Source organism: Chionomys nivalis, chromosome 8 (genome assembly GCF_950005125.1).
Source record: "Chionomys nivalis chromosome 8, mChiNiv1.1, whole genome shotgun sequence".
Classification (NCBI taxonomy): domain Eukaryota; kingdom Metazoa; phylum Chordata; class Mammalia; order Rodentia; family Cricetidae; genus Chionomys; species Chionomys nivalis.
Window position 1 is genome coordinate 57,475,152 of NC_080093.1, and position 15,767 is coordinate 57,490,918.

At 47.7% G+C, this 15,767-nt stretch overlaps 1 protein-coding gene across 2 annotated transcripts in view; it reads right to left on the minus strand.

Moving 5' to 3' along the window:
* The window catches only part of Inpp5a (inositol polyphosphate-5-phosphatase A), a 189,060-nt gene that overhangs the window by 57,148 nt on the left and 116,145 nt on the right, over nucleotides 1-15,767 (minus strand). For both annotated transcript variants that reach the window (XM_057777435.1, XM_057777436.1), the window contains exons 5-7: nucleotides 14,112-14,175; nucleotides 8,215-8,318; nucleotides 913-965 (exon numbers count right to left, since the gene is read on the minus strand). In XM_057777435.1, coding sequence (XP_057633418.1) covers nucleotides 913-965; nucleotides 8,215-8,318; nucleotides 14,112-14,175 — 221 coding nt within the window. The remainder of the gene's footprint in view (nucleotides 1-912; nucleotides 966-8,214; nucleotides 8,319-14,111; nucleotides 14,176-15,767) is intronic.

Sequence of the window (15,767 nt, forward strand, 5' to 3'; positions counted from 1 at the left end):
AGAGAAGCTAGGGAACAAGGAGAACCCTAAGAGAGACATATATGGATCCCCCTGAGAAGGGGAAATAGACCAAATCTTCTGAGAAAATTGGGAGCTGGGGGGGGGAGAAGGGAGGGTGGGAGGATAGAGGAGGGAAGAGGAGAACATGGGGAACGGGATGGCCAAAATAGAGAGGGAGAGTGAGGAGAGAGCTATCTTAATTGAGGGAGCCATTATGGGGCTGGCAAGAAACCTGGCACTAGGGAAATTCCCAGGAATCCACATGGATGATCCCAGCTAAGACCCTAAGCAATAGTGATAAAGTGCCTGAACTGGCCTTCCCCTGAAATCAATCAGATTGATGACGACCCTAATTGTCATCATAGAACTTTCATCTAGTAACTGATGGAAGCAGATGCAGAGATCCACAGCTAAGCATTGGGCTGAGCTTCCAGAGTCCAGTCGAAGAGAGGCAGGAGTGATAATATGAGCAAAGGGTCAAGACCATGATGGGAATACCCATAGAAACAGCTGACCTGAGCTAATGGGAGCTCACTGACACTGGACTGATAGCAGGGGAAGCTGCATAGGACCAAACTAGGCCCTCTGAATGTGAGTGACAGGTAGTCTATGGAGCCACTGGCAGTGGGACCAGGATTTATCCCTAGTGTTTGAACTGGTGCCCATTCACTATGGAGGAATACCTTGCTCAGCCTAGATCCAGTGGGAGGGACTTGGTCCGGCCTGAAAGTGATGTGCCAGACTTTGTTGACTCCCCATGGAAAGCCTTACCCTCTCTGAGGAGTGGATGGATGATCAGAGGAGTGGGAGGAGGGGAGAGAGTGAGAACTGGGATTGGTATGTTAAAAAAAAAAAAAAAAAGAAAAGAAAAATTATGGAGTGAAGACAGTAATCAGATGCCATAGAACATACCAGTCAGCAATGCACCACCGCGTCCTGATGAAGCCTTTTCTCGACCATTTGCACTGAAAAGTAAAGGTTACACCATCAGCAACAGAGAAATGGGAAGCCCCAGGGTCCATCTGTGCTCATGGCACAGCTAAGAAGAGTCCCATCCTTTGCTTGCTTGTTTGTTTTGGGGACAATGTCTTGCTACACAGTCTAGGCTGGCCTCAAACTCACGATCTACTAGCTCTAAGGGTCACTCCCAGCAGTGATATAGCATGCAGTGTTCATCCACATGTGGGGCAGCTACTAGGCAGAGCAGGAGCTGTGGTCTGAATGGCCCCTAAATCCTGATCTTGTCAGCTGACCTCCAATTTGATGGGGCTGAGAGGCAGGGGCCTCTGAAAGGTGATCCTGTCACCAGGGCTGGGCCTTCTTGCAAAGGGGTTTGATGAAGGGGATCTTTTCATCTTTTGCCTGCTTTCTGCCACAAGGGAACATGTATTTGGGTTTATGGCGGGCAGGTAGCCAGGTCCTCTTTGGAAGAGGATGCAGCCCTCACCAGATGTTCTGCGAGCTTCTGGATTCTGCACTTGCTGGGTTCCAAAACTGTGGGAAAAAACTTTCTGTGGTTGACAAACTACCTAGTGCTCAAGCTAGAGCTACTAACTGAAGGCTGGACTAAAGAAAGGGAGTGGTCACTTTTGCCCCGTGCTTTCTCCCTCCAAACAAACAACCACTACTAAGTGCTGTGGGAACTCCTTCAGCCAATGGCCTTTAAAATACCAACCTCTTTGGGCGTGGTCTCTTATACTATAAATGCAGCCTTAAAGCTTGCATGTGTTCCACTTCTGGATTCAGTCCTTGTTCCCCACCATGCAGAGGACTGTGATCTGTGAGTCTATCCCTGAATAAAGAACTCTTTATTATACTCAATTCTGAGCTACTATGGGATTACTTTATAACATCTATCTTCAGTTCAGAGTCTGGGAAGCCCCTGCTTGGTTCTGAAATGATGAAAAAATAGAAAAAGCAGAGAAAGTCATGGGAAGGGGAGGGAAAAAGAGAGGGGAAGAACCTGGACTTGCTCTTGACTATAGTCTCAGATACACCGCACATACTGCTGGGCCTCCCAAGCGAGCTTCCAGTCCCAATGTTGCTGCAGCACTGCTACCAACACTGCTCATGTGCACACAAGGCACATGAAGCAGTCTGCTGAAATTAGACCTGCCTGTGGGACAATGGCCTTACCAGCACTCAATGTATATGAATGAAAGAACTGAACTTTAAATTCTACTTTACTTTTAATTTACACCCCTCTACAGAAGAAAGTCACCTCATGGCCTCTCAGTGTTGGGAGCAGAATTCCTGTGGGCAGAGAGGAGGTCCTCCCGCACCCCCAGGTCAAATGGGAGGCGGAAACAAGTGTCTCATTTCCCTAAGGAGAGTGCCTGGTATTCTGTCTTGGGGACAGAAGAGAACAGATGAGTCTTGAGAGGCTTGGGTACTTTGTGGCTGGCAGAGGACCAGGGAAGAGGGCATCTTTTCCATGGTGCCCAGGAGGGCAGGGGTATAAGTGACCACAAGGGAATTAATTAATTTCTAAAACATTATCTGCCTTAAGAGGGATACAAAGAGGGCTGGAGAGATGGATCATTGGTTAGGAGTACTTGTTACTCTTGTAGAGGACCCACCCAAGTTTGGTTCCAAGCACACACATGGTGGTTCACAATCATTTCTAATTCCAGTTCCCAGGGGTTCAGCATTCTCTTCTGACCTCCTTGGGCACCAGGCACATTCATGGTGCACATACATACATGCAAACAAAATATTCATACACATAAAATAAGAATAAAAGAAAACAAAATGAGGATTCAGAGATGTAGGATAGGGCAGTTTTGTCTTCAGTCTCTTACTCCTCTACATAACAGAAATAGCTCAGTTTAACTCCATGACACTTGGACCACATCCTGTAAATCATTCTATTAAATACCCTATTTATAGATAGATAGATAGATAGATAGATAGATAGATAGATAGATAGATAGGATAGGATAGATAGAGATTCATTTTATAAGTTATGTTCCTCTAAAGAACCCTGACTAATACAGTCAGCATCATAACTAATATAGAATCTACACTGGATGTCCTTATGATTGATACAAAGAGACCTGGCCACCTCTCCCAAGCTCAGGCATCACTCTGTGTGGTCCTACACTCACCACGTTCTCAGCACCTTGGGAGTTCATGCTTGCAGCACAGCATGGGTTCCTCTTCATCCAAGACCAGGCCTACACTTGTCTTAAGGTCCAGTATGCACAGGCTCACAACATATAGAACTGGACATAACACAGAGCAGTGTGCTCCACTGGGAGGATCAGCCATCCTGGGGTCACCTATCCCTTCCTAAAGGTTCCCCCAGAGAAGCAGCAAAGTTCACCTGCAGTCATATTTCCAAGCTCACACCTATAGTCACACTTCCAAGCTCTGACCCCAAATTGAATACCTGCACTTTGCCTACAATTATACAGTGGGCAACAGCTTCACTGCCAAAGCAAATGAAAGGCATTTATGAATTTCAGAACCAGAAATAATCTTCTCCTTAGTTTTCAAACTTGTGTAAATTAAGGTACACATGTACATTTGTGTGTTTTGAATACACACATGCATATTGTTGTAAAAATTAAATTTCCATACTAGAGCACTGACTTCAACATCAAATTACTAATTGAATACACAACAAAAAGTGTGCTTTTTCTGTAACAGATATTGGTAATAACTACAATTAGGATTCTAGCTAGATGTGAGACTTTCCATGAGTTATAGGTGAATCTTATGAAATATACAGTTAATATTTGTAAAACCCGACAGTTTGGTAAAATATTTACAGAACATCTTGCCTCTGAGGCCCACTCATCACGACAACTATGATCACTCAGACTTCACTGTCGACATTGTCACAGAATGGCACCCAAAGTGCCACCCAAGGCACTCTGACACGCCCACAGTGTTTGGCCTTGGCTTTGTCCATTTTCTGGGTCTGAGTGGAGGTGCATCTCTGTCCTCCCAAGAGCCAGTGGGCTCTACTGAGCTTCAAAAAACATCCCTCCTTCAGCATCCCACACTCCCTTCAGTGACCTGAAAGACAGTCCACTCCCTTCATGACCTGAAAGGAGGTCTGCAGAGCAAAGTTCTCCCTTCAGCCAGAAAGAAATGAGCCCCAAACTTCCTCAGACTGCCAGCAACCAGAAGAAGGGAACAGAACTGGATCCATTTCCTTGTTTCTGGAATCTTTCTGACAACTCATCTCCCTTTTATGGTCAAGGATGAGCACTTGGGTAATTGCTACATGGGACTAGCCTACTGGAGTATACCCTACCCTCATCAGTGACCATGGGCTGCCTTTTTGACAAGGAGACTCCTTAGTAGGGCCTCCCTGAGACCTTCTATGTACAGTATACACAAATACATGCAAAGGAACTAACCATGCACATGTAAACACAAACATACACCTACTTATGACTATGTTTGGTATGGAGGGTGGGGAAGGCCCACACAGACAGACATAGAGGCAGGAACCCAGGCCATAGTAAAGGCCTTGGAAGTCCTAGAAGTTCCCAGTTACAAAGCTGTCCCCTGGCCACTGCAGATGGGAGCAGTGTGCAGAAGGTAGGTGGGGCTCGACTTTGATGGTTCACTTCCAGGAGATCATGTTCTGGGACTTTCCTCTCACTGCCAACCTTCTGAAACCTTCCCTTATGAACTCCTCTGAGCCGATGGGGACGGCAAGGTTCTCATGTCTCTGGGGTGATGGCACTCAGGTTCACATGGCTTCTCCTCTCTTAGAGGAACCATGGTCAGCAATGGAACCCACATAGGCCTAGGAGGAGGACACAGCGCTCACCTCGTGTGGCCTCTGCTCAGTTCCCCGTTAATGGGGTTCCTTGAGCCGGCAGATGGATTGCGAATCCAGGCAGCTTCATCTACTGAGAGAACATAAATCGCAGCGGAGAACAGAGGGGCTGCAGGAGGTTATCACCACGCGGCCCCACTGAGGAAGGCCTGCTTGGAGCATTAGTGGAATTAATTCATCTTTCATGGGCACATGCAGCAGGGCCTGTGATCTATGGTAACAACCAATTTCTCACCACGGCCAAGAGGAAAAAAATGACTCAGTCCGATCGACTACACAAATCTGCTTTTTAAAAATGGCCTCGCGTTATCTGGAGTGTTGCTCCCAGAGGCGTCATTTGAAATTCATACTGAGCCAGAAGCACCCATAAATCAGCAGGGAAAGTTTTGTTAGTTTTAGAAGCAGAGGGCCGTCATTATTTGGAATTGCATTATGCCTCCATCACGGTAATTACATTTAGATTATCCTTAAGTGATGGCAATAAAAGAAAGAGAGATCAGTCTTCAACTAATTCTCTCCCCTAAATGTGCTGGGTGCAGTGACGGCCTGGCAGAAGGCATGAAGGGGCAAGCCCAGGAGGGGATACCGAGGGTCTAAATAGAGCTGCTGCTGGTGATTTCTGCTCTGGGGCCCCGGGCCCCACCCTGTGGAACACAACATGCTCTGTGAGCCTCTGTGCATTAAGAAGCACCACGGAACTAACAGGAGGTGTTGGAGTTTGTGGCTTTCAAATGAGGTTTTGTTTCTGCTCATTACTGTGGTGAAAGGACACGTGAGAGCGCACTGCACAGCCCAGACTTAAGGGTACACTCCCCAGCACGCACTTTCCCTGCAGGCCCAGGAGCCAGCCACCACAGGGGTCTGGGAACCAGCTGACAACGGTGGACAGCAACTTGTTCTAAGTGAAGACAGGGGTCCACCTAAAGACATCCTGTGGCCTTCCCAAGATGAGAGTTCATCCTTCAAAGATATCCTAGGGATGCTGCTGCACGCCTTAAATCCCAGCACTCACGAGGCAGTCAGATCTCTGCGAAGCCAGACAAGACTACATGATGAAACCCTGACTCAACAAAACAACAGGGATGCATCCTTTTCTCTGCCTGCAGACAACGTGAATGAGGTCCTGACCAACGGTCTGCTAAGTACAGGAAGGGATGGACCCAGGCAGTGGTCACGTTCCTGTGGGAAGGAGTCAGCCTCTCATACTCTGTCCTGATGCAGGTTCTACTTTGTCAGTGCTATGAAGGGACAGAGAACTGGCCTTCAGAGCAAAGGGTATCCTCCCTATATGGGTGGTAGGGTATAGCCAAGACCCCCAGATTTCACAGACTTTGATTCCTGAGGCCACTAGGTTTAGTGAAGCAAGAGAACTGTTAGTCAGAGAAGCCCCAAGGCTGCAGGTAGGAACAAGGAGGCCCTTGGAAGAATTCTTACAAGCAAGGGCTGAAGATGCTGGGGGCCAGAGGCACATCTCTGCAAGAGCCTTTCATTTGATGTCCACAGCCCCAGCCTTTTCCCTACTCCTGCCCACTCAGGATACACTTTGCTGTGACACACATCTTGAGCCTTTAGTGCAGTAGATGAAACTATGATGGGATTCCAGCTTGGAATTCAAGGAGTGATGTGAGAAAAAGGGAGCAGGGAGGCCACACATGGCTGTGGGGGATGGAGGCTACACGCTGGTTCTTGTTGAGGACACCACATATCTGCTGTTATGTGCAGAGGTACGGGTGATGCACAGTGCAGCTGCATCCCCAAGAATTAAAACAGAGCACAGTGCAGGGCTCAATAGAAACTAGGCACACTTGCACTCTAAGAGAGGGCAGACACTGTCCTCAGAAGAGCCTACTAGGGAGTACAGGGTAAGGGCCTCAGTAACAGTCACACACAAGACACAGGGAGTGTGTATGGTCACAGCTTCACTCTAGTTGGATGGGGCCCACATGTCTGTCTGTTTGCCAACTTCTAAGTATGTGAGACAGTTTAAAGAAGTATTTAAAGGGGGGAAAGAGATGTGTGGTGTGGGGAGGGGGTGATCTCAAACACTGCCTCCCCAGGGAACTGGAACACACACCACAGCTTGTGCCTATGCTCAGCTACCTTTCAGTGAACACCACCTGCCTGCAAGGGAACACCTCAAAGCCAGAGCCCCAGCACCCATCATTTCTACTTGAGCTCCTCAAGCCCTGGCCATTTTGAATGAGAGATGACATAGTGAGTGAGATCCCAGAGACTTCTGGGTAAAGAAATCCCAAATCAGTAGTAACTGGACTCTAAAGCTGGCATTTTGGGCTCATGGCTTTTTCATGGGAACAACATCCATGGAGTCCTTCCGTGTTTATCAGTAACATTCAGATTCAGGTGTTACTATATACAGACACAGAAGACTGAAACCTTCGCGCCACCCTCCTCCACTCTCAGGATGCCTGAAGCAGAAGGGCCAAGAAACTGAGCCAGGGTAGACCTGAGCCAGCAGAGGACAAGAGACTGGGAACATCTCTGACCTGAGAACAATGAATGGGGATGCCAAGCCACAAGCTGACAAGAGGCGGCCATGATCCTTTCAGGCAAGGCACAATTACAACGCAAGTTAATAAATTTGTGTGTGGCCTTGCTGAAAACCAGCTCTGAGCAAGTGTACCACTACACAGTGCAGCCATCTCATAAGAGAGAACCACAGAGCAGTCCTTGGGACTGGTGAGAGCGCCTCCAACATCATGACGAAGGTGGGACATGTATGAACAACCAGCATCATCAGGGGCCAATCTCAGTTCTTCCCACCTCGGCATCTAAAAACCTTCCAGCCAGGGCATCCAACATCTACCGAACCTTAACAGACGATTCAGGGCAGGGTGTAAGATGAAGCCTGAAGGAAGCTACTTATATCTGAGTAGAGAGGCAGAAAGCAGCTTTTGACCTTTTAATTTCTAAACTCTATCAAGCATGCAACCGCTAGCATGTATCGTTAACCCACCAATTCTGTGTTAGCTTCTGTGTCTTCACGACTGAGGCAACCCAGAGTTTCCTCTGGGTCTTAGCTCTCACTCCAGCAACCCCCAGGAAGGTGAAGGTATACCATGTGCATAATTCCTGCACAGCATGGCACATACAACACAGAGACTCCCAGTCGCAGTATCAGCCCAAGGGAGAATGAAGACATTTTCCTTGTCTTTGGGGAGTGGTTTTCGTGCCCACAAGTGAAGCTCTAAGTTTAGTAACAACAAAACCTGAGCTCTTAGGTTCTCTGTGCCCTTATCCAGGGCAGCCCAGATCACCCCCAAACTCCAAGGAAAACAGCCCCACAGTGTGACGGTGCTGTGACTGCTGACAGTGGATGACAGTCAGACCTACACCACTTCTAACTCACTCATTCTGATAATCAGTGTGCTGATGAGGAGACACCAGTCCTCACACACCTCGGGAAAGTAGTCCTGTGGGAACTTCTCCTTCTCCAGCATGGGCGTGCTCTCCAAAGTGTCCGAATAAATCTCTTTGCCAGTGACTTTTTTATACTTCTTAGCTGGAAAAGAGAGAAAGATACATGAATTAAGGATTCCGTCACTATACCCTACTGACCAGTCACATGTACTGGGGGTGCCATGCCCTACCAAAGCAGCCCCTAGGTCAGAGGGATGCCTCCAAGCAGGCAAGGGGCCAACAGCTGCTCCAGAGGCACCTGTGGCTCATAAATTCTTGTTCCATGACCTGGAACCTGACACTCTACTTCATTATCCCCTAAGAGCTCCCAGCCTGCAGATTTACAGGGGCTAATTGGCACCCTCTTTGAAAGCCGTGAATATATTTAAGAGGGCTGTGGAATTACCATTCACTCAGACCTTCACATGAATTTATTTAATAATATCGATTTCCTCTTCACACACGAATGACATTACTCATATTCCAGGGAACAATTTTTACATGAGATGAAGACAGGGACACAGGGCAGGTACTCTTCAGGCTTGCCTTGCTAGCTGCCATCCTACCTCTCCCAGATTGACAGCACTGTGACTGGCCCTGGTTTGAGTCCTTCACAGGCAGGCCTGAGAGAGGTCCTTTCTGTGGACAAGTGTCCCACATTCAGCAGTACACGATAAGCATGAGAATGTATTTCTCACAGCCCTTGCAGGCAGGGCAAGAGAACTGCTGGCCTCAGCAAGGTGCCAGAAGGGTCAGGTAACATTTGGTTCCCAAGGCCAGAACGTAGCCCAGACAGTCTTGTACCCTGGTTACCAGTCCCAGCACCCCACGATCCCTGAGCTAAGAATAGAAAGAAGTTCTTGAGTTGTCAAGCAGATTCTTAGAGACTAGCTTTGGGCCAGCGGCTGCCAGGATTTTAAGGATGTTTTCACATTCTAGGAGCAGCAAGACTTTCCCATTCTGGAGTATTTTCCACACTAGGGATGAAAGTAGACAGCAGGAGCTGGCTGAGGTGTGCAGCTCCAGGACATAAAGAAAAGAGGCTGAACCCACATAAAAACAAAGTTTTGATTCTACGGAAACAGCTAGAGTTAGGGGTCCCCGTTCAGGGCTATGATCTGGTTTTGGCTGTACTGATGGCTCATAATGAATGCAACAGGGACTGAAAGCCCAGGGAAGCCTGTCCAGGGACTGGGTCAGCTATGAGCTAAATGCACCATGGGTCTCTGATTATATTCCTCAGATTCAAGTGGATACTAGAGAACATGAATGTGTTTAGCTTTGAAGCCAACGCCACCACCATCACTGTAGAAGGGCAACTATATCTCTGTGTCTTCCTCACTCAGAGAGAACAAAGCCTCAGCAGAGCATGGAGCCAGCACCCAGGGTAGGTAGGCAGGGTCAGAGAGGTCCCCGTGAGCCTTGTGCTGGGGCAGAAGTGCACTTGGTCACAGGAACATTTGCTGCAGACACCCATCAATCCCACAGGAGGGTATCTGGTACATATAGTAGTACCCAGTCATGCTAGGGTGGCCGAGTGTCTGGTGGAAGGGCACTGGGAAGTCCGGGGAGTAGAAGCTTCCACCAGAGAGGTGTTCAAACAGATACTTTTGGGGTATCCAGGCAGGTAACTTTCCCAATAGACTTGTCAGTGGCTGTGTGATGCCCCTCCCTCAGACCCACAAAACTAAAATGTTCTTGTCATCACATCCATCCCTTGGTGGCCCTGTGCTCTTGAGATGAAAAGGGACCCACTCAGACAGGGAAGCAGTTAGGCAAGGGGAAAGAACACATACACACATTGCTGTCAAACACTCAGCCACATGGCTATTCTTGTGGATCAGACGGACAGTAAGAACAGTCAGCTACACAGTCAGGAAATGTCACACACCAGTGAAAGAACACACCAGTCGAAAGCTTGGCTCACTCTGGGCTCCTCAGCAATTCTGGCCGCACTGCAACACCCCTCCTAGCAGCCCATGTCTCAGCTGAAGACATATACCAAGGAGGAACACCTCATGGGTACAGAAGGGGCTGTGCTCCATGGCTGAGGGCAAGTGGGTCTACATGTAAACGTAAGTGAAGGAATGGCAGGGCCTGCGGGAAGCCACTGTGCTTAGAAGGAATCCAGCGAGCATCTTGTTCCCTGGGGATAAGGAAGACATGGGATGGAAGGGCACATCCTAAAAATGTCATTTTCAGAGGCAGTAGAGACTGCACATATACCTACTCCACACGTCTGCATACAGTGTGCTACCCACTGAAGTCCAGTGTACTTCAGGCTTTGCTTTTCATGCTGCAGTGCTATGGGTTTTGACAAAAGCACACAACTGTCATGTACCATATGACACCAATTTTTCTGTCCAAAATGTCTTCTATGCCCAGACATATCACTTTACTCCACCTCTCTATGTCTCTAGAGAACTTCCATCTCTAGACAGTTACAGCTGGGATCCTGCAGTGTAGCGCCATCAGACCAGCATCTTCCACCTGCTCACGTCTCTCGTGGCTAGCCAGATCCCTCTGTAATGACACTCCGTTCATTTTTCCAGGGGGTGTTGCAGCTGATTTTCTTGTTCAGTAGAGGATGGTCATCTCTATTCCTAGTTTGATGAGAGCATTTGCTGGATTCTGCCATACACTTTTTCTGCATCTACTGACGCAGCCATGAGGTTTTCTGTCTTTAACAGATGGTGTGAACAATTTTATTGGCTGGTTTTAGAATGTGATGTCAATTGCATGACTAGAGTAAACTCCAACTGTTCATAGTGCATAATCCTCCTTACACATTGCTAACATCTTCCTGAGAACTCTTGCATTTTGTTTTCATGAAGCAGTCTGTCGATCTCCCTCTTTCCAGTGTCTCCGTCTGGTTTGGGGATTCAAGCAGTGCTGGCATGCAGGACAAGCCATGAGGTGCTCCTTGGCTTGTACCTGGGAACTTCGTAGAGAATGCCATGGTTTCCTCAGGAGCTCCCCAGTGAACCTGCTGAACCTGGCGCTGTTTTTCAGAAGGTTTACCTCTGACTCAGCTTCACTCACAGGTGTAGGTATTTTCAATTGTAAAGCCCTTGCACAAGTGTTCAGCCTGTGCTGTTCCTGCAGTTGCTCCGCCATATTATTAAATTTATAGGCACAGACTTGTTATAAAATTGTTGTTCCCCTGGTATCAGTGGTGGTCCCTTACTTATTTCTGTTATCAAGACTTTGTACCTTCCTTCTTTTTTTGTTCTTGGTTCATGGGGCTAACAGTGTGTCGATTTGATAGATGTTTTCTAAGAACCAATTTTCTCTGATTTCCTATATTCAATTCCATTAACTTTGTCTCTAATCTTTATTTCTTTTTTCTGTTTATTGTGAGTTTCATTTTCTACTTTCCTGCACCTCAGCACTGGGCATCTTAACCACACTCACTTTAAATTCCCAGCACAATTGCTCCAGATCTCTGTCATATTTGAGTCTGTGCCAGAGAATTGGTTCATCTCCTTAACCTGACTTTTAAGTCTTTAGCGTGCTGCTGAGGACAGAACATGAGCCACTGGGTTAAAGAAGCAGATAGATGTGCTGGGCTAGGGCCACGTCCCTGGCCGCTATGTGTCAGACACTCCATCTTCCTTTTTCCCATCCTTGTGCTTGCCTCTGCTGCCTGAGAATTTCCCGGGAGACATCTCACATACGAAGAGCAGCGCCTGTCTTCCACTACACCTGCCCCAGGCTGTGATCTTCCCACTGATTGGCAGCCCTGCATCTCACAAGAAGTAGGCTAGAAGCTGAGTTGACTATCTCAATTTCTTGGCCAGATGGGTTCTGGTGAGAGTCTAGTCATCTGGAGACTTGGTTTCCTTGACAGCAGGCTCTGTGAAGCAGAATACGGTACCTGACTTTGCCTGTGAGATCATGTGGGACTCCTAGAAGAAAAACTCAAACACATGGATCCTGAAAGCCTTCCTCCTCAAGCTCAATCACACGAGCCTCCTGGACCCAGTCAAATCCTGTTGCATGTACACACCCAGAGGTGCCTGCTCCTGGCAACCATGCCCCTGTCTGTCTGGATGTGGGGGGTGAGTTTGCCCTATGACCATATTTCCTGTTGGATACAAAAAAGCTGTTCTGCTTGCATCTGTGAGAATGGGAGCCACATCTTCCAAGCAATATATTCTGGACCAGAAATTAGAAGTCCCCTCTATCTTTCTCTGCTGTACTTTTAAAGACTCCTTAAATTCCCAATTAGGTTCTTACTTTTTCAAATCAGGTTACTAATTCTTAAATCTATCAAGATTTCTTGCTGTGACTCCCATCAATCAGGAGAGTAAGTACTGTGTGCCCATCCCAGCCTAAGATGACCGAGTAGGCTCTATCAGTGCCAGCAGCCACCAGGAGATACCACTAGATGTTTGCAGCATTGACTCTCATTCCAGAAAGAAACATGCTAAGCACATGCCTACAATGGCACTGCTTCAGTGGCGATGGGAGGTTTTGCAGGATGAACTGTGCATTTGCAAGGCACAATATGACTAACTTCATTTAGTAGTAAAATATGTATGCAAATAGTTTCTTATGAAAACTGTTCTATGGATTCAGAACCTCTTGAGTTTGGTGTTCTCTTGTGTGTGGGGGGCTGTCCAGGAACTTACTCTGTTGATCAGGTTGACCTCAATCTCAGAGGTCTGCCTACCTCTGCCTCCCCAGTACTGGGATTAAAGGCCTGTGTGCCACCACCACTCAGATGTTCATGTTTAAGAGGCTATTCTGTGTCTTACCCTAGCATTGCAGAAAAACGCCCATATCTGAATGTCACTGCTGGAGACATGCTCTGGTACCTGATGCTCATGGAGTCCTGGAAAAGCAGCTCTGGCCACCTCATCCTAGCCACATGCTTGTTGAAAACCACGTGTGTACTGAAGCTGCAGAAGCAGTGACAAGCACTCTGTTGGCAGGAATCCTGCTCATCATAAGGTTAGATAGGCCGCTAAAGCAATTCCAAAAAGACAGCTACTCTTTCTCCTAGGGGGACTCTCTCTGGGTGAACATCAACAGTGAACCTGAACCAGCTGATGAAGGTGGTCAATGGTTACACATACCTGACAAAAAGTAACCTAAAAAAGGATTATTTTGGCTCAGGGTTTGAGAATACAAGCCATCACGGCAGAAAGTCTTAGCAGGGGTGTTGGCAGAGGTGGCTTGAGGCTCTAATGGCAAGAACTTGTTCACATTTGGAGATCAAGAAGCAGAAGTGGGCTATATCTCAATGCCAGACTATGGTGACCCAGTACCCTCTAGAGAGGCCCCATTGTCTAAGACTCCACAACTACTAACCCAAAATAGAATCACCAGCTGGGAACCAAACACTTAAATGTGTGAGAACATTTTATGTAACATTTATTTTTATAATTGTCATGAACTTAGTGACATAATCTGGCCCCAGATGGGCATTGAATTCAAGAAGGTTCATATACAACAGAAGTGATAGAATGGAATAGGCAGTTGGAGCCCTGATGGCAGGCAGATCTCTGTGAGTCTGAGGCCAGCCTGGTCTATAAATGAGTTCCAAGACAGTCAAGGCTATTAAACAGAGAAACCCTGTCTCGAAAAACCAAGTAAAGAAAGGGAAAGGAAGGAAAGGGAGGGGAGAGGAGGGGAGGGGAGGAACCTAGAGTTCACTAAGATTAGCGGAAGAGGGCAGAGGCTTTGGCATTTGACTCAGGACAGGCAGAGGATCAGGTCAGCAGCATCTCCCCCCAGGGAAGCCAGGGTGACAGGTTTTTAAGAAGAATAAGTGACACTAAATCCAGACCATGCAGGCCTTCTTATGACAACAAAGCCAGGGAGACCTGGAGAGGACAGGCCAAGGGATGGGCTGCAGAAACAGATCATGGAAGCCGGCATGGAGTCTTACCTTTAAAGTCAAACTGGTAGATGTTTTTTAAGGATTCGTGAAGAAAATAAAAACTTCCTAGTGCCTGTAGGAGCAAAAAGAAAGACAGGGTCAGGGCAGTACTGGTTCTCTACTATGTGAGATTCTGGACCACAAAAGAAGACAGAGGAGACACACCGTCATTCAGTACCAGCAGCTGAGGCAAAGGTGGCCAGAGGGTGGTCAGCACCTCCTATCCACTACCTCCCATCCCCCAGCACGGTAAGTCAGCTCCAAGCAGCACTGGTCAGCCAACAAGCAAACAGCCACTGGGTTGCTGTCCCATGCTGCACAGTCCAGGCCACACATGTTTTCAGGAGTGGAATCCTCGGGAGACCTAGGCTCATCTCTCCAAGGTTCACGCATCTGATACCACACCCACCACCATATACTCCACGACCACATGGCAGGCACAGATGAGATTTACTATTATGAAAAATGGAGTTGGAAAACAAATGACTTCAACAATTAAGGACCAAGGTATAGAAATTAATCAGCTCCTACCTCAAATGTCCACACAGGAACAGTCTGGGAACCCCACTAGAGTGACCACACAGTAAAGTGTGGTCCCCCAGCTCAGGGTCTCCATGGGAACAGGTCTAGTCCCCTAACTCATTGTTCACATAAGGGTCTGGTCCCCAGCTCAATGTCTACCAACTCAGCATCCACACAGGAACAGGCTACTTCCCCCTGGACAGAATATCCACAAAGTCTAAGATTTTGTCCCCCAGCTCAATGTCCACACAAGAATTGGTTTGGTATTTCCTCCTCAGAATCCACATAGGAATAGCCTGATCTTTACTTGCCATTAGACCCCAAGGACAGCACAGCAAAAGGCTGAGACTATGTCCGCTGGCAGCACAAATGGCTTCTTTGGGCCTCTCAAAGGTAAAACTCAAATTCTTTTGCAGTAGTGCTTGGTTTTAATCTCCCCTGGCTATCATATGCCACAAAACTCTGATTGTCAATGCAGCAAACTCCACTCCAGTATTGCAGTCAAGGTGCCTGGTCTATGTGTTTGTACACATGACATTCTCATGAAGCTGGGCCCCATCTGGTATATGCTTATGTGGAATTCTACCTGCTTCCCTAGACCATATGGGCTACTCCACAGTGGGGAAGGGCTTTATCCAATCCCTTTCTTCTTTATGTCATCTTATGTCCTATCAATCCCAAGATATCTCCTGACCATGCCCCAGCCCTCTGGTTTCCCACACAGCTCACCTCCACGCTTTCAGCCACAGAAACCAGCGTCCCCTGGAATCCTGCAGTTTTTCTTTCACTCTTCCTCCCGTCCACCCACATCCTGCCAGGCACTCATTCACAAGGTGCTCTGTGTATCACATTGACCCTTGCCTCTGGAAGATTCCAAGGCTCTGCTGGCTCTCGTCCTCTGTCCCCATTTGCACTGTGGCAAGAAGGCACTCTGCTCTGTGAATAGTCCAGCCAGACCCATAGTCACATTTTCCTCTGGTCACACATGGGAGTGAGGCACCTTCACAGCAGAACTTGGAAGCAGCCATCTTTCAGTTTGCCTTCTTAAGGCTGCATCAATGAGAGAGACTATGTGTCATTAAGATGCAGGGACTGAGCCTCCTCTATGGGCCAGAAGAGAAAATTGCAGGGCTGGGCCCAGCC